We start from the raw sequence: 18,369 nt of genomic DNA, 5'->3' as shown, positions 1-18,369 counted from the left end.
GTAATTCTTACAAAATACTGAGTTTAGATACACTATTTTGTTAAATATTTTAACTGAACAAGGGTGTATTTATCTTATTGTATTCTTAAAGAATTATGAGCCATTTCATCCTTTCATGAGTTAATCCTGTACTGGGACAGGAAATACTCTCCAACTCTTGTGGAACTAGCAGAAATCTGACGATAGCTTGAGATCTTCAGTGATCTCAATAGATCCAGCCACAGGCTGGGACCTTGCTTATGGAGGAACTTTGTTTCCACGCTGCCTCCTAGCACTTCTTCTCCTCTTTGACAGCATGGCTTTGATATACTCATCCTCCAGTGCATTCCTTCACTAGCCACTGCCCACCGCAGACCTCCTGTACATTGGTACAGATTAGGAATCTGACAACTCTTTCCATCTGAGAAATGTCAGCATTTAAATTTAGACAATCACACTGCTATTAGTAACAGTTTTCTTTATAGTGCTTGTTAGTCTGTGAAGCCAAAGGCAGAATTACCTAGGCCCAAAGAATGTGTTAAAGGCACTGAAACATTCTTCAGTCATTACTACTTGCTTTCCTAATCTAATTTCTGGACTTAACTTTTATTCCAAGTTTTTTTTGAAATGTTTTGAAATTGTTCTGATGTTAAAAATGTTATCAATGCAAAAAAAAAAGCCTTAAAACTAGATAAAATATTGAGGTTCTCCTGGTTTTCCTTCTTTTAAATAACGCTCATCATTCTGAGCTCTAACTGTACATTTTAAAACAAGTTCATTTGTGTTTAGGCAGATGTAACTTGAGCATATTTGTAGGGGTGTTATTGATTTTCACAATTCAGCATGGGCAGGATAAGCATAAACAATGATAGCTGAAGTTGAGAGTGTCCAGTCTTGAAGAAAATTAAATTTTAAAATAGGCAATTTTTTATTTTAGCGTATTTAATTTAAAAGCCTTAACGACCAAATCAAGGACTTTATATAGAAATCCTTCACTATATAATGATATGGTAGTGCTGATAATGTTAATTTGTCTACATTTCAAAAATATTTAAAATGCTTTCTTATGCTTGTAGTTTGAAGGAAGTGAATCCCTGTCCAGTAGTAACCTGAGTCAAAGGTCTCGACCCAGCAGTGACCTCAACAACAGCTCTATGCAGTCTCCTGCTCACCTGAAAGTCCAGCGGAGTATATCGACCAATCAGAAACAACGACGGTTCAGTGATCATGGTGGGGATGACGTTCAAACAAGTAAAGTAACATACACAATTTAAATCTGAGTGTGCAGTGTTTTGTGAGCCTGGCACTCCGCCTCTTTGTGCATTTCTTATGTGCCTCATCACGCCACACCATGATGCTTCTTATCCGTACGAGTGCTTCTGTGGTAAATGTGGGCCAGCTTAATGGAATTGACCCTTTGGGGTTTGTTACTTCGGTGTAGCTATCACCTTCTAAATTCTGTATGGAATTAAATACCAGTTCTAATTTTTCTGTTAAAAAAAAAAAACTTATAGTTTTGAATCTAAAACAGTACATTGCAAATTCACAGCTCATCAGTTTGTGGGAGAGATCGTTAACTCCTGATCTGAATAAACTCCAAGACTGCAGGCTATTATGTTTTATAGTAAATACATTCTGAGACTGAAGGCCAAATTGTCGGGTTAGCCAGGGATCATCATTTTACAAAGTTATTGGGAAGCATCTTCAGGTGGTAGTAGGTATACAAAATGGAGTAAATATTCACATTTTAAATATGAAAAGGTTTTTAAAAAAAAAAAACAGGCAGTCAAATGATAAAACTTTTTTATTGAGAAACTCTTGACCCTTTCCTCCTCCTATTATTTTGACTTCTACCTCTCGCCAATCCTGTTCCCCCTGTACAGGTCAGCCTTGGGGGGTTTTTCACAGAAGTAAATAATACATTGGGGCAGATCGTCAGCTAGTGCAAACTGTCAAACTCCATTGAAATAAAAGGAGTTGTATATTTTACACCAGCTGAGGATCTGCCCAGAAAGAACTGTGGGGAGGGAGAAGCTGTGATTCTCCCAACATAAGCATAAAGTAAATAAAATAGTTTTAATTTATTCTGTGGACAAAAGCTTTGCTCATGGGCTGAGGAGAGTGAGGATAGGATAGGCAGGCCATATGTCCAGTTTTAAGCTAAGCAGTCCTGCTTTTGTCCAGTTTGTCCCATCTGACACTAATGTAAAACCAGATGTGGCGTTATCCAGTATCACGCATGGAAGACACCATTCTGAAGAGTGTGCTGCTCTGGTCTTGTCTCTGTGACCCCACCCCTTTTGCTCCGGTGCATACAGGGATCCTGCACATGACCTTGCACAGATGGTGATTGTAAGGTCACATTGATGGAGATGGGGTCATACAGGTGGGAATGGGCCCACACCATTCCCAAATGTATTGGATTGTCCAGTATTCTGGGAATGCGTAAGTGGCCATCCTAGAATAGGGAAAGGTTTTAAAAAATGAAAATAAGTTTTTAAATAATTTGAACAGTTTCCCTTTTATCATGTTGCCCATCCCATTTTCTTTGCTTTATTTTTTAGCAATTTGAGGGTTAAAATCTGTTAAAATTAGAACTAAAATATAAGTAGAAACTTATAAATCAGTACTAATATGAAATAGGAAGTACTGAATGTACACTACATGTCTTCAAATTTATAATGAAGAGACAGGTGGTTCAAAGTTATTTAAAGATAACTTAATGTATGTAACTGTCACATTTTACAGGTAGCATATACACCAACCTTGCAGTCTTACTATCATTCCAAAGGTTTTCTTTCCCATGTGTAGAGAATCATACTTCAGAGTGCATTGACTGAGGGAGAAGCAATGATTGTTTTTAGATAGTATAATTTTGTTTTTATTTGACAGTTGGTCCATCAATTCCTCCTGCTGTATCATACACAAAAAGGGCTCAGGCAAATAGTGTGGAAAGTGAACAGAAAGAGGAATGGGACAAAGATGTGTCGCGTAAACTTAGCAGCACTACAGTTGGATCCAAAGGAGAAATGGCAGCAAGTCCACTTGTAGGTCCAGAAAGAAAGAAAGCGCCTGCAATTCCAAGTGTGAGTGTGTTTTTTAAATCAGCTGGGGCAATATCTGCTATATACTTGGCATCTTATATAGGCATTAGCCTTATATTAGTTAGTGAATATTCTGTTAACTGTGTATTTTGATAGCTTATTCCTGTGTACCAATAAGAAGCTATGCTGTATATGCTTTTTAAAAATAAAATAATTTATCTTCTAAGTTATCTGTTCTTTTCAGTTTAATATCTGATATGTCCTTTATTTGAGGACTTTATATTAAATTGATTTTTTCAAACAGGGAGCTGGAATAGGAGCTTGCTCTGTCCACCCCAGGCATCGACCTGGTATTGCAGTGTCTCCGGGAATGGTGCATCTCCTTTTGGGGTGAATAAAATAAACAAAATTAAAGCTTCCAGACAGCTGTTGGACTAGTTATTGGAAGCATTTTTTCTTATACTTTAATATTCTAACCTAAAATGTTGGCAGGCTTGTGCAGTATCATGGGTCTTCAGGGCATACAGTCAAAATTTTTTGCTTGTTACCTTTACAGGCATGCCTAATACCTCATTTAAAAGCATGAACTCATAATAAGAAAATTACTTGTAGTACAAAAGTCTTAGATTTTGTAATACGAATCAAACCTGTGCTGTCTTTTTCAAGAGAAGACAAAAACTGGTTAAGTATCAAGATAGTAGTGCTTGTACAGTGCAGTCAGGCAAAAAGTATCCATGTGATAGACTGTAAGAATTTGCTTTTTCCATTGGGATTTTAGTACACTGTGACCTCCATGTTGGATTCCAAGGATGGAATCCATGCCACTGCTAAAGAAATTCTCTCTTCAGACAAAATCAACTTTTAAATCTGCTAAATTATAAGGATTCCTTCCTCTCACAGACAGTGTCTGCAATACGTCACATAGCTGCTTTTAAACCTTTGTTTTGTTTAAAAATCTCTCCCTGGGGGGGACTCGAAGTGGTGGCTGTGTGGAATATGTACTGGAACTTTCTGTCCTGTGAGATTAGATTTCATTGGATTGTAAATCTTCCATGCTTTCCTAAAACTGTATCTCTCAAAAACTGATTATGCTGATGTGTGTTGTAAACTGATATGTCAAAAGCATTTCTTTGCTTACAGTGAACTAATTAAATAAAGTATCCTAGTGATAGAGTGAGAAATTGATTTACTTGCTAATAATCACTACAGTGATTGTTCATTGTAAATCTGTTACTATTTTAGAGCACTTGTGGAAGAAGTTTCATGATGAGCAAGATTAAGATGTAGTGGCATCTGATATTACAGCTGTAGTTAAGGTTGAACAACCATTTCCTTTATTAATTCCCTCTTTCTATATAACTTGTTTGTAAAAAAATTAATTTTTAACTGTAATTTGCCAAAGAGGGATGGGTTGAAAAAAAATTCACCCATTTCTGAATCATTTTAAGGCTAACATGGTGGTGGGAAAGACTAGATTTGTTAGAAAACGTTTATCGTCCCTATCACACATTGACTCCTATTATGTAACAGTTTAGTTTAAAACCAAGTCTTGCAGTAGGTTAACCCATATTATAAAATAGCATTATATGAGTAAACCGTAAAAATTACTCAATAGTTCTTTGCTGTTTTTGTCCTATGGTGTGAGGGGGGATAAAGGAGACAGTTGTACTGTATTCAGAACAGCATAACTTCAGTTTCTTTCAAGAGCAGCTTCAGCTTACTTTTAAAAGAGCATCAAAAATGCAGTGGATTGACTTGAAAATGCAAACTCCTGTGCAACAATTCATACTTCAAGATTATCTGGGTCCAAAGGCCCCCTTGTTTGTAAATTTAAAAAATAAAAAGCACACTTCAAATATATCATTAAAAGAGTAAAAAATACATAAGCCGGAAGGCGTGTTTAAAAGAATAAACAAAACCTATGAAACTTTCAAGAGAGAAGAACCTGTCCTCTTCTTGGCTGTAAAGAACTATGCATGCCATGGCACTGTACAAATAAATATGCCTGGTTTTGTGCCTTTAATGTATTGATACATAAGCATAACAGTAGTACTTGGAGATTTTTAAGAGCATGTTGGACAAACACCTGTCATGGATGGTCTAGATAATACTTAGCCCTGCCTTGAGTGCAGGGGACTGGGCTAGAAGACCTCTTAAGGTCCCTTCCAGTCCTACGATTCTATGATTCTACTATACACAGTATTTAAAATTCATAGCAGCTATCCCAAATTTCCCATTGTGTATGAGAGATTTTTTTATAATTTTAGAGTGGATGAAAGTATGGATCCAAATGTTCATGTGCCTTGTCCTTGCTGAAGTAACTGTCTGTCTTATGACCACAGTCTATTCCTCATGCTTTCCTGCGTTTACATAGATTGTGGGGTGTTTTAATCAGCCATGCTGAAATATAATGATCTGTATTAGTGTAGTATATTTTCCAAAACACTTTATAAGATGTACTGCGTGTTTACAAACTTCACTCTATCTTATAGTACACTAATTATTTTAACAAGTAATTATGAATTAATGTTAACCTGTCTGACTACACAAACATTTTGAAAAATCAAAATTCAATTAATCCGATCTAAAAATTTAAAAATTTTACTTGAAATTTTTACTATAATTAGCTCTTTAAGAGACAATTAGCTGTCAGAAACATTTTAAAAATAGGTTTTAGGTAGGAGAGCACATTTAACTAGCAAAGAAAACAATGACAATTTTTTTCTTACTATTAATATTACACACATTTATTTGGCACCCGTCACTATGGTGGCTAAGGACAAAATCCTACTTAGTTCTTGTTCATTCCTGACTTCAGCTGAATACTGACATTGAATACTGCAGTGCATATTGAAAGATTTTTGTCATTCTCAACAAAGGGCAACAAATTGTAGGATTGAAGCTCTGACGGCAACTAAATCTACACAGGCAAGCCCTTAAACTTGCATGGAGTTCTGTTGACTTCAGTGTGACTTCTGTGTGGATGTCCCAGTCACATTGGATTATCAAGGCCTATAGGACTTCTTTATTGTGTACAGGAATTGGATGTTAATAAAGCAAGTTTTCCCCTTAACTACACTTTTCCTTGCTTTTATTCAGTGAATTCCAGTGGAGCCTACAAAGCATGGTGATGGGAGCATTAGAAATGGATAGATCAAATAAGTACTTCGTGTCAACAGATTTAATTAAGTTGTTCTGTACATTTAATGTCTTCTCTCACACAGTCTAGAACAGTGGTTTTCAACTTGTGGTCCACAGTCCTTGGGGGTCTGCAGACTATGTCTAAGGGGTCCATGAAAGATTGTTACCATCGAGCAGTGGTTTTCAACCTGTGATCTGTGGGGGTCCAGAGACTGTCTAAGATTTCCAAAGGGAACCACACCTCCATTCGAAATCTTTTAGAGATCTGCGAATGAAAAAAGGTCGGAAACCACTGGTCTGGAATTTAGATGCCACATTTTTAAATCAAATATATTCTAATATGCTGATTTGTGTTTTTCTGGATAACTTTATTTAAATTGTGTAAATATTAATTAACTGTATCTGTCTTTACTCATTTTTATTCTCCTTCTAGAACAATGTATTTCCTGTTGGTGGAATGACCAGAAGGAACACGTATGTTTGTGAGCGGTCTTCAGATCGCTATTCTGCGATACAGAATGGGAAAGATAACAGGTACTCAGTTGACTTAGCCAAAAATCTGAGAGTTTGTGCTGAGGTATATCACAGGAGTTAAAACAAACATTTAGCCAATATACTTTTGAAAGATGCTGTGGTGTGGAGCAAGTTAAACTTTACACATTTGTTTTATCTTGCAGAAAAGTTTGTACCTGAATATTTGTCTTACGTAGACAAATTATGACAAAGTTAAACAAATACTGTGATTCTGCCTTTAATCATCTCCAAGCAATAATATTGTCAGGAGTTGCCTCTATCACTGTACAAAGAGTACAAGAGAGAGACTGAAGAGTTTGCAATGTAAATAGACAAAACAATTCAGACATAAAATATTCTGGATGATCCAGAGGATGGCTCTTTCTTACACTATAGCAAAGTTTTTTTTGTTTATTTGTTTTTAAGTTCCCTATAACTACTGAATAAGATGTAACTATTTAATTGGCATAAAAGAGCTTTGTGAGTCTTGCTTATCTCATTTGTCCCAAATAATTCTGTAATTGACTCTGCCCTTTTACTGTATCTGGTAGTTGGGGTGAATACTGTGCATTAAATATTTTTAATTTTTTTAACGAAACCTCTTGCACATTAATGGACACAGAGCATTAAAATTACTTTTGGCTTAAATTATATTCATAAAATACCTGTAGGAGTTGTAATTTTCAGTGTCTGACTTAAGTGCAAAGTGTATCTCTAAAATTTATATCGAGATTTATTTGAAGGAGCATACGAATTCTTTTGTATTTTTAAAGCACTAACCTACATGCATCTGAGTGCTGTACTTAAATGTAAAACCGTAAAGTTGAAAAGGGTGGAAAAGCCCCATCAAAGTAAAGCCAGTAAACGAACTGTGTTTCCATTATCCGCTCTTATGGTTTCATGAGTGTTGGAAGGTTCATACTGATCAATTTCATTGGCCAGGCAATATTTTTCTCTGAATTCCCAAAGGATAGGGTTGTTAATTTGCATATATAAAGGACCAGGTAACATCTGAAAGGCGGTGAAAAGTGATTTTTTTAAACTATTTTTGATGACACTTAAAACATTCTAACACTACTATATAATGAGCACAGAAGGATGGGTTACAAATAAGTTGTTGAGCTCTTGGGTACAATGGAACCAGTTGATCCACTTTTCCATCTGAATCTATAGAGGACTGGACATCCATTCTTTCCATGGTAAGAATTATATTTTGGTTACTGATGAGCTTCCTTGCTGCATATTAGAACAAGGTGGTGGTTTAAACTAGGGTAAAATAGTTTTAAGTTTAAAATACCTAATAGATCATAATTTTCTGATTGCACAAAATATTTGTTTTCTTTTAGATAGGTTATTTAACTATATAGTTCAGTATATAGGCAACTTATTATTTTTTACAATCTATTATTCTTAATTGCCCACTATTATGAAGAGATACTGGATTTATGTTGGCCTTCTTGATCCATTTTTGACCTCTTCAAAATTAATATCCCAGACTCCCCCACCCAATGTTTATCCCTCAGTGCCAGAGCTCTTCTACAAGAGTCCCTGCAGGACCCAGGTACCAGTTCACTGATCCTAAAAGTCACAGAAAATGCTACCAGAAATGCCGCCCTGTACGAGGCTGCCTCTTGTCCACAATGATATATGGCCTCCAGGATCTGCACCAGATCCCTAAGCTTATTAACAGTGATGGGACAATATGTATCCTCCCTAGGGCCAGTGCTTTGAGACCACCCTGCTAGAAACCTCCAAACTAAAAACCTGCTACAATGATCTTGGTAACTATTCAGCATATTGACAAATGTAAGGGCTGATAGGCGGGTGGAAATTGTTGATGATACCACTAGCCCGGTTGCTAACAGCACCGTATGCTGCAGCACCTGTTCCTCCATACTGGGCCATATTGGTGACAGGCCCTCCCTGCTCCTGAAATTGCACAAAATTTATAGAACTTCTCTCATAGCTATGGTTACACTTGTCCCTGCCAGCTGCGTTGCTGTACTGTCCTGCCGTCTGTTCGTTCAAATATCCTGGCTCTGGGTGACCCATTACCCCTTGTAAGCCATGTAGTGCTGCAGAAACAATTTCAGAAGCAACCGCCCAGACTACTTGAATCAATTCTCTCTTGGCTTCCCCATCCCCAAATGCAGCCACTGGGAGTGTTTGCTTCCCCAGGATCCACATTACTTCCCTGTAGAGGGAATCCATGTGGTAGGCAGACCATCCTGGGCAACTTATTATTTTTTCGATTTATTATTAATTTTCTGTGATTTTTCTTTTTGAGAGAAGGCTGGCTTTTTGTCATGTGCTTGGTTTCTTATGAAACTGCATTTTGAAAGGTGAAAGGAAAAAATATTGTTCAGCTACAGTTTCATGTATTTATGTTCTTTGGCTTTTCTACAACACACTATCTGGTGTAAGTTAGCTTTGGGACTATTGTTCTGCATTTTTGATGGAGTTCATTCGTGCTTTGGTGAAGCTAAACATTTTATGTGAAGGGTCTAAAAATTCTTGGACACAAAGTAGTAGTTCAGTTTTGACAACTTGAATTTGGTTTACAAAATTCATAACACTGTAGTTCTCCATCCAGAGACACCCCTGAGCCTAAATTTTTGGGGCAACACTATAATTTACATGAGATGCACATATGTAGGAGAGTTTTATAAGTGACTCCTGGTGCCCTTCAATGTGGCTGACAGACTATTCAGTGCAGTCCTGCTGCTGCTTCAGTCTGCTTAGTGTGTACAGAAGGCACTAAAGCACTAGCACAGATTCCCATGCATGAATATAGCATGAAGGGGTGTGTTTAATTGAACAGCTATAAATGATGTATGGAAGAGATGTAAAGGAAACTTTATTTCTCTAATTAAAAAGAAAGAAAAGAAAAAAGAATGGAGTGGTGCCCCAGCTGTCCTAAGGGCAAAACCACCATTGTGTCTGTTCTAGGAAGTTGGGGAAAGAATGTTCTCTTGTTGAATGTACGGTGTCGTCACTTTAAGTACTCTGGCCTCATGGGACAGGACCCTGGTTCTTGTGGGAGTCATGTGAAGACTTTGAAACCCCGTCTGTGATATTAGACTCATTATGTCTGAGAAGTAACTCCCTCTGGCTTGCTTTTATAGCTCTTAAAGCTTTTTTCAGTTTCAAAGCTCATTTGAAAATTCTTTTATTCAAAACAAAAAAATTTTTTTTTTTTAAGTTGTAAAATTTTCCTACAGGGACTTCATCTCATGGAGTCTATGCAGCACGGCAGCCAGGGGTTCTGATGCTGTGGTATTTTTCAAGTAATAGAATGCTTCTTAAAACTACAGTGCTTTCTGCCCTCTTGTCATATGCTTTGAATAGTGAAAATGGGCTTTTTTAAAGAGCTAATGTATAACTTTGTGGTGTTTAAGGGTTTCAGTAAAGCATTTTGTAGCAAGACGGTTGAAGTAATTTGTAGGGTGCTTAGACAGCATTGTGATAGTTGCCTTAGAAATACCCAAGTATTCAAAAATTCAAATCCAAAATATGGTAAGGCTACTTATGTTTTGCAATTTCCATTTCTTCTTTCAGGTAGATTTAACTTTTATTTTTTTTATGTAACAAAGCTAACTAGTTGATATTTGGAAAATTTAATTAGAACTAGTCGAAAATGTATGTTTCTTACTGTAAAAAATTTTGATTTTTAGTGGAAATTTGAATACCAAGAAATTTTGGCAAATACAGAAACATTTCAATTTTGAAATGCTGTTGCATTACCTCACTGAAGTTGTAATATGCGTGCCTTAAATTCCCCTTCTCCTCTACAAACCACTGTCCTTGGTCTAACTATATCACCATCAAGGCAATATTTAGGTGTTTTTTTATGACAATTCTAAATTTTCTGCGAAAAGCAAACACTTTCCCCAAAATCTTTGTTTTATTAAAAACCCAATTTCCTGTCAAACAGCTTTTTGACTGGAAGTCTTTCTTGAGCAGTTGGAGCCTGAATAATTCGTATAGGGTCTATCTCAGGAAGCATGGAAGAAACCTATTTATATAGCAACAATTACTAAACAATAAGCTTGTGGAGTAGTATTGGTGACATGGTTGTAGTTATCAAAGTACAATAGGGACAAGAGAACTAAGTTTTCTCTACTATTCTGTACTCAGCCCACTAGTCCTTTTGGTTATCTGTGAAATGCAATTATGTGGACAGATAGTGGGTCCATAAATAGCACTTCTTGCAATCTGTTTTAAAGTATTATTGTCACTACATTTTTCTGAATAAGCACAGTATTTATGTAGTCAGCTTTCTTCCAAATCTGTCAGAATTCCAAGCTGTGTTTAACATTTGATCTCTTTTTGGAAGATTGATTACTGTGAAAGCATTTCATTTTCTTGGGAATAATTCTGCTTGCTATATTGCAGAATATGCACTACATCAGTGAAAAACATTAAAACTGAGAGGCAGCAAGAAGGAACACTGTATTGTTAAAATATTTAAATAAAGAAATTTAAATCTGGGGAAAATATAGAAATGGGGAGGTCTCCACTTGCTAAATATTTACTGGGTGAGCTCTGAGTTTGACTGAAGTTGATTTTCTCTAGGTTACCTTGACTCATTGCTCTTTTCTCTACAATTCAAAATAATTGGAGGAGGATTTATTTAAAATGTTAACAATAGTTTTTGATTCAGCGTGCTTGCTTACAGTTATTGTACACCAGTATATTCTACCTCTGAAGTGTCTAACTCCACCCCCCTCTCCCCAGCCCATTTTATAATTTAGTTTCCTCGGTTATATTTATTGGACTGTCCACTCGGTTTATGCAAATAGAGGCACACTCATAAGATCCCCACTCCAAGTATGCACAAGTGTGCTTCCTTTGTGAAATTACCCTTTTGCCCTTCCAAGGAATCCCTCTGCTGATGTTCCATGGTGCTTTCCTCTAAAGAGTTTTGGGGAACCTGCCAGTATTTGGGGAATACTGGTCCTCTGGTTACTCCTGAATTTGTGTGGAATACCAGCTCCTTATGTGGAGTCTCTTCTGTGGGTATAGTTGCAGGGGTCCACACTACATGAGCAACGTTGCCAGGGGCCAGGAGTGCCATCTCATTTATGCAGAGGGACTGCTATCCATTCGTGATGGCTCCTGCCTTAGGATTGTCTGGTTGTCTTCCTGGTGGATACCTTGGATCTGTAGGGTTAGGAGGCCTTGCCCTTATGTACTCTGAGACCTTCAAAACTCTTTCCACTAAAAGGGGAGATTTCCTAAAAACCTCATGAGGAGAATTCGGTTGAGGTTTTTAACTTACTGCAGTCTGCTCCTATGAGCTTCTTTGTAGGATAAACTATCTGATCCAAAAGCTAAAATCCTTGTGCTTTTGTTATCAGAGTCTTTTTATGGTTACTATCCATTAATTTAGGAATCTGCAATATAAAAAGTATTTCCTAACTGTTAATGTAGATTGTCAGTGCTTGTAAGAAGTGGTTGACTTAGGGAAATTTCAATTACTAGCTACACACATTTGATCAGTTTGTATTTAGTGTTTCAATTGGGTGCATAAAAGTGAATCAATTCTGACGTTAGTTATCTTTGGTAACTGTTGCAAGCAGTATAGGATCATCTTCTCCATACACCTCTGCCCAATACCCTGTACTCCAGTCCTGACTTGCAGTGGTTTTGCTTATTTCAGTCTTGTGACAAACTAAGCAGAGACTATGAATTATGAAAAAATGAGTGGTCACTTTGATAGGTGAATAAATGTCCACTAGTGACTAAAAAAGCAATAACTATTTGAGCCTATGGCTCCAGAGGTGCAAGGTTGAGGCAGTAATGTGATACATGAGGCACATTCTCAGGATGATCAACTTCTGATGGAAATATTCGGTATGTGAAAGTGTGTGTGTGTGTGTGTGTGTGAGAGAGAGAGAGAGAGAGAGAGAGAGACTACATTAAAAGAGCATATAAGATGCAACATCAAGCACTGAAAAGTTAGGCAGTGCCAGAATTAGTTGTCTGAACAGCCTTAATTTGGCCCCTCTGTGCACATACATTATGATACAGTCTTTAATTACATGATCACATACTATCTTTGGAGATTTTAGGTGCTAAAATCTAACAAGTCTCTAATGAGTGTGTGTAAACTGAGACATTTGAAAGGCTGTTAACTTGACCAAATTGGGGCAGATTTTCACAAGAACTGTAGAAGGCACATCTCTGACCAATTTCAAGTGCCTACTGGAAAGCACGAGGGTACTAGAGTTTTCATTTTAAAAAAAAAAAAAGTGGCAGACTGTTTGTTTCTCAATGGGAAAAGGTATTTTTTGCTCGTGTCATTCTGAGAAACAACCAAACTGTTTTGGATGAAGTTTTCCCCACGCAAAAAAATCAAACTGAGGCTAGACACCTAGCATTTAAGCCCAAACAGCTAAAGTTAGGGAAAGTTATAATGGACAATATGCTGGTAATCTTACTGAAAAAAGTTATTCTTTAGCTTCTTGTCTATTTAAAGGAAAATAGTCTTATCTATATGAATGTAAGCAATAAAAAGCCACCCCGCAGCATCCTTGAATGAGATTTTTTTTCCATAGAAAGTGGTTGCAAAAACATGCATTTTTACCAAGAATAACATTGTTTTTGTGACTAATCATTGTAAGTCTGTTGGTTTGTTTTGTTTTGTTTTGTAATTTTATTGAAGAGTTTTTATCTAGTTTCAGGGTTTGACATGAACTTTTCTGTTGTTGGAATTGACTTTTAAGCACATCTAACATGTTTTTTCTTACTGTTGTGGCCCTCCTGCCTTTCTTGTGATAAAAGCCTAACAGAAATGTCTGCGAGTAGCACATCTTCTGCAGGCTCTGCTGTTGCTTCTGCTGTATCAACACGACCTCGACACCAGAAATCTATGTCTGCCTCTGGTCATCCTATAAAAGTTACGCTGCCAACCATCAAAGATGGCACTGAAGCTTATCGACCGAGGTAATATAATACTTAGCATTTGCATAGTGTTCTGCATCTTCAAAATTCTGTACAAACTATTGTAAACATAAATATATTAATATAGTGTATATACTCTTAATATATTACATCATACAATACTCCAGTATAGTTTTAAAATTGTATTCATTTGAGTAACAATGCTACATATTGTTTAGATTCAGTTTTGTCCATGACACATCATATTTTGCTCATATCACACAATAAATTCATGTCTCTGAACTAGATCTCTGTCATCAGATAATTCCTGGAAAACAGCAATAGCTACATGTTTATCTGATGCAGACTCAACCCATAGAGTAGATATGCTGACATATTTAAACTGAATTATAAATTTTAAACCTGTTAGCACTGAAGATTACTTCGCACCTGTTGGTGTCAGGAAAAGCACTATAAAATCTCATCTTTAGTGTCATGGGCTTAAAACTGGTATCACTATATATATATATATATATTTGTGTGTATGTGTGTATGTGTGGAGGTGAGGTGGTGTATGTGGCTTTTTTCAACTGTGTTCCCTCAAGGAGAATGCTGGAAAGATTTCAGCTCTGATCACCTGACTTGTGTGTATTAGAGTTTGGAATCAGTCAGCATTTTTTTTTTTATAGGAGGAGTGAACAGTCTCCCAAATTCTTTTCTTTTTGCGAATACAGACCAACACGGCTGCTACTCTGAAACCAAATGTTAAGAGAAGTTATTTATTTTTATTTCTATATATGGGAGGTTGTCCTGTGTTAAGCATTCTTCTGTTTTCCCAGCAGTGCAACTCAGAGAGTGCCTGCTGCTTCCCCATCAGCTCATAGTATTAGCACTACTACTCCAGACCGAACCCGCTTTCCTCGTGGGAGTTCAAGTCGAAGCACTTTCCATGGTGAGCAGCTACGGGAGCGGCGTAATGCCACTTACAATGGACCACCTGCCTCACCTTCACATGAAACTGGTGCATTTGCACATGCTAGAAGGGGCACTTCAACTGGTATTATAAGCAAGATAACTTCCAAGTTTGTTCGCAGGTTAGTACCAGACTTTTCTGTGAAATTTTTTGTTTGCTTTATTTCCTGTATATTTTTCACTTCCTCTAAGATAATAAATGAGATTTATTTTTCAAATTCTTAATTCTTTTAGAGGATTTCCAGTATGACAATCTAGCATAAATGTAAATTTAATTAGAATAGGATTATCTTCTTGCTTTGTTTTACCCTTTCAGAACCCGCTTAGCTTTGCTTTTTTTGTATTATAGCCATCCAGATTTGGCCAGCCATTCTCTTGCTTCTTTATCTTAAAAGAACAAAATTAGGGCTCTCCAGCGATTAAAAAATTAATCTCATGATTAACAATAATAGAATACCATTTATTTAAATATTTTTGGATGTTTTTTACATTTTCAAATACATTGATTTCAATTACAACACAGAATACAAAGTGTACAGTACTCACTTTATATATATTTTTGATTTACAAATGTTTGCACTGTAAAAAACAAAAGAAATGGAAATTTTTCAGTTCACCTAATACAAGTACTGTAGTGCAATCTCTTTATCATGAAAGTTGAACTCACAAATGTAGAATTTTGGACAAAAAACCCCTGCATTCAAAAGTAAAACAATGTAAAACTTTAGAGATTACAAGTCCACTCAGTTCTACTTCTTGTTCAGCCAATTGCTCAGACAAACAAGTTTGGTTAAAATTTGCAGGCGATAACACTGCCCGCTTTTTGTTTACAATGTCACCTGAAAATGAGAACAGGCGTTCACATGGTACTGTTGTAGCCGGCGTCACAAGATATTTACATGCCAGATGCACTAAAGATTCATATGTCCCTTCATGCTTCAGCCACTACTCCAGAGGACATGTGTCCATGCCGATGAGTGGTTCTGCTCGATAACAATCCAAAGCAGTGCGTGCTGATGCATGTTCATTTTCATCATCTGAGTCAGATGCCACCAGCAGAAGGTTGATTTGCTCTTTTGGTGGTTCGTGTTCTGTAGTTTCCGCATTGAAGTGTTGCTCTTTTAAGTCTTCTCAAAGCATGCTTCACACCTCGTCCCTCTCAGATTTTGGAAGGCACTTCAGATTCTTAAACCTTCGGTCAAGTGCTGTAACTATTTTTAGAAATCTCACATTGGTATCTTCTTTGCATTTTGTCAAATCTGCTGTGAAAGTGTTTTTAAAATGAACATGTCCTACGTCATCATCCAAGACTGCTATAACATGAAATATATGGCAGAATGTGGGTAAAACAGAAAAGGAGACATACAGTTATCCCCCAAAGAGTTCAGTCACAAATTTAATTAACGAATTATTTTTTTGATGAGCGTGGAAATATGTCCTCTGGAATGGTGGCCAAAGTATGAAAGGGCATATGAATGTTTAGCATATCTGGCCCACAAATACCTTGCAACACGGGCTACAAAAGTGCCATGTGAATACCTGTTCTCACTTTCAGGTGACATTGTAAATAAGAAGCAGGCAGCAGTATCTCCCGTAAATGTAAACAAACTTGTTTCTCTTAGCGATTGGCTGAACAAGAAGTAGGACTGAGTGGACTTGTAGGCTCTAAAGTTTTACATGGTTTTGTTTTTGAGTGCAGTTATGTAACAAAAAAAAATCTACATTTGTAAGTTATACTTTCACGATAAAGAGATTGCACTACCCTACTTTTATGAGGTGAATTGAAAAGTACTATTTCTTTTGTTTATCATTTTTACAGTGCAAATATTTGTTAACTCATTTGTTAATATAAAGTGAGCACTGTACGCTTTGAGTTGTGTTGTAATAGAAATCAATATTGAAAATATAGAAAAACATCCAAAAATATTTAATACATTTGAATTGGTATTAGATTGTTTAACAGTGCGATTAATCACCGTTAATTTTTTTAATTGCAATTTAATTTTTTGAGGTAATCGCCTGAGTTAACTGCGATTAATCGACAGCCCTAAACAAAATAGTCACGTTTCATGCAGTAACTGCAGTGTTTTCCTATTTACATCACTATAAGAAAAATAATAAAAATGGGGTTTGGTTTGAACAACTGAAAGGATAGTTCGATTTATACATGAAAAGTCTCTCCGTCTGCAAAATTGATATGCTCTCATTAAACAAATTATCATGTAACATTAAAGAGAACATTTACATTTTAATGATGAATTGTAATCAAGTGATATAGGTGTAATTAATTACAAAGACCATTCCTACAATAGCAAGATTATTAATCACTAGAGAACTCTCTCTATTCAGACAAAATCAGTGTTTTCCGTATTCAGAGGTTATTGTAGAGAATTTTGGTTTCTCACTGAGGACAGTAAAAATGACATGTAAAAGTGTACACTGACTGCTAGCATCTGGAAATCCTCATTGGTGTCAACATTAAGTAACCTTTTTTTCTTTCATTTAAACTTATTTTTGAAGCAGTTAATAAAGAATCTGAAAGTCAAGGAAGCGCATCAGTGTTTACGTATAACTATGATGGATGCTGTAGAAAAGCATAAGATATATAGATAAATTATTTTATCTTAAGTGACTATTTACATGATTACCTTTAAAGCTTTCTTACAAGAAAATTAAATTTTCTTGTTTCACTTATGTCTGGCAGTAGCTGATCAATTGATTTGAGTTTGAAACACCTGCAGGGATTTACCTACAGTTTTCAGGAAGTAGTAGGCAAGTTACAGAGGTTACAAATAGCACTCTACTGCAGAACTGTCAATTTCACAACAGAATTAAATCCCATAGATCTTTGCTTTCTTTGAAGAATCATAATATCCTATATTAAATTCCAGATATGCTTTCTAGTCTTAAATCCCTTCATAAGTGAAACTTGCCATTTTAATATAAGAATAGTTACAAGATGACAAGAATAGTTTCATGCACTGTACACACTGATCTCATGAACAAAATGTGATGGGGGAGATGGAATTAAATAGCATGATAGGTTCAAAATAAAAATCAGTCTGATCCTCTTAAAATAATATTAATCTAAGATGCTGACAATGTGTGGTTAATTGTCCAAATAAGATGTATTATAATCTACCTTTGCCAGAATTTCTTCCAAACTTGAGGATACAGAAATCTGAACCTACGTTAATGGCATTAGCGGCATGCATATATATATAAAAAATATAGTGGAAACGTTTTCATTTTCTGTTCCCTTTCTCAACATTACAACCCACTACGAAGTGCTCTGTCATTCCATTTGGGCAACAAAATTCCAAATGGGGTGAAGTGCATTTTCCACTAAGTAATTAATCATTTCAGGAGGATACATTACTTGTTTGTCATTATAAATGTCATTCTGAGACTATATTAAATCAAATGGTATGCATGTAACGTTGTGAAGAATGGTGATTTTTTTTTTTTATAGCCAGTTTAGACTTGACATTTTTCATCATATGCAGTTAACAATAGATTTATATAGAACACACTAACAGTGTTCGGTCTCCTAATTAAATCAAACTTTAACAAAAAATTACTTCTGTGCATGATGGAGGATTTGTTTTTGTTTTAGATCTGATTATTAATTATAGTGCTAAAATTCTAAGAAAAAGCTACCTTTTGGTGTTTTCTTGGTGACAGTGACTACAAGTCCTAAATTTCAAACCTCAGACATTTTGCTGTTAACCCTTTTTTAAAAAAACACACAATCCAAAAACAGGTGGTTAGAATTGTTTCTCAGTAGTGTTAATCATTTCATCAAACCAAAAGCTTGACATTCCCTACCTCTCAG

General features: G+C 36.1%; 1 protein-coding gene and 1 pseudogene across 8 annotated transcripts in view; both read left to right on the top strand.

Annotated features, from left to right (window-relative positions):
- Window positions 1-18,369, top strand: part of MARK1 (microtubule affinity regulating kinase 1) — a 116,138-nt gene that overhangs the window by 91,167 nt on the left and 6,602 nt on the right. For 3 of the 8 annotated variants that reach the window (XM_043543622.1, XM_037895689.2, XM_043543624.1), the window contains 5 exons: window positions 1,056-1,230; window positions 2,872-3,065; window positions 6,598-6,698; window positions 13,464-13,625; window positions 14,402-14,656. In XM_043543622.1, coding sequence (XP_043399557.1) covers window positions 1,056-1,230; window positions 2,872-3,065; window positions 6,598-6,698; window positions 13,464-13,625; window positions 14,402-14,656 — 887 coding nt within the window. The remainder of the gene's footprint in view (window positions 1-1,055; window positions 1,231-2,871; window positions 3,066-6,597; window positions 6,699-13,463; window positions 13,626-14,401; window positions 14,657-18,369) is intronic. The other 5 variants (XM_037895693.2, XM_037895691.2, XM_043543623.1 and 2 more) reach the window with 3 other exon arrangements.
- On the top strand, window positions 3,234-3,407 carry LOC114019800 (annotated as a pseudogene).

This window comes from Chelonia mydas, chromosome 3, assembly GCF_015237465.2.
Source record: "Chelonia mydas isolate rCheMyd1 chromosome 3, rCheMyd1.pri.v2, whole genome shotgun sequence".
Taxonomy (NCBI): Eukaryota; Metazoa; Chordata; order Testudines; family Cheloniidae; genus Chelonia; species Chelonia mydas.
The sequence above is the reverse complement of the archived record's forward strand: the minus strand, read 5'-3'. Positions and strand labels throughout refer to the sequence as shown.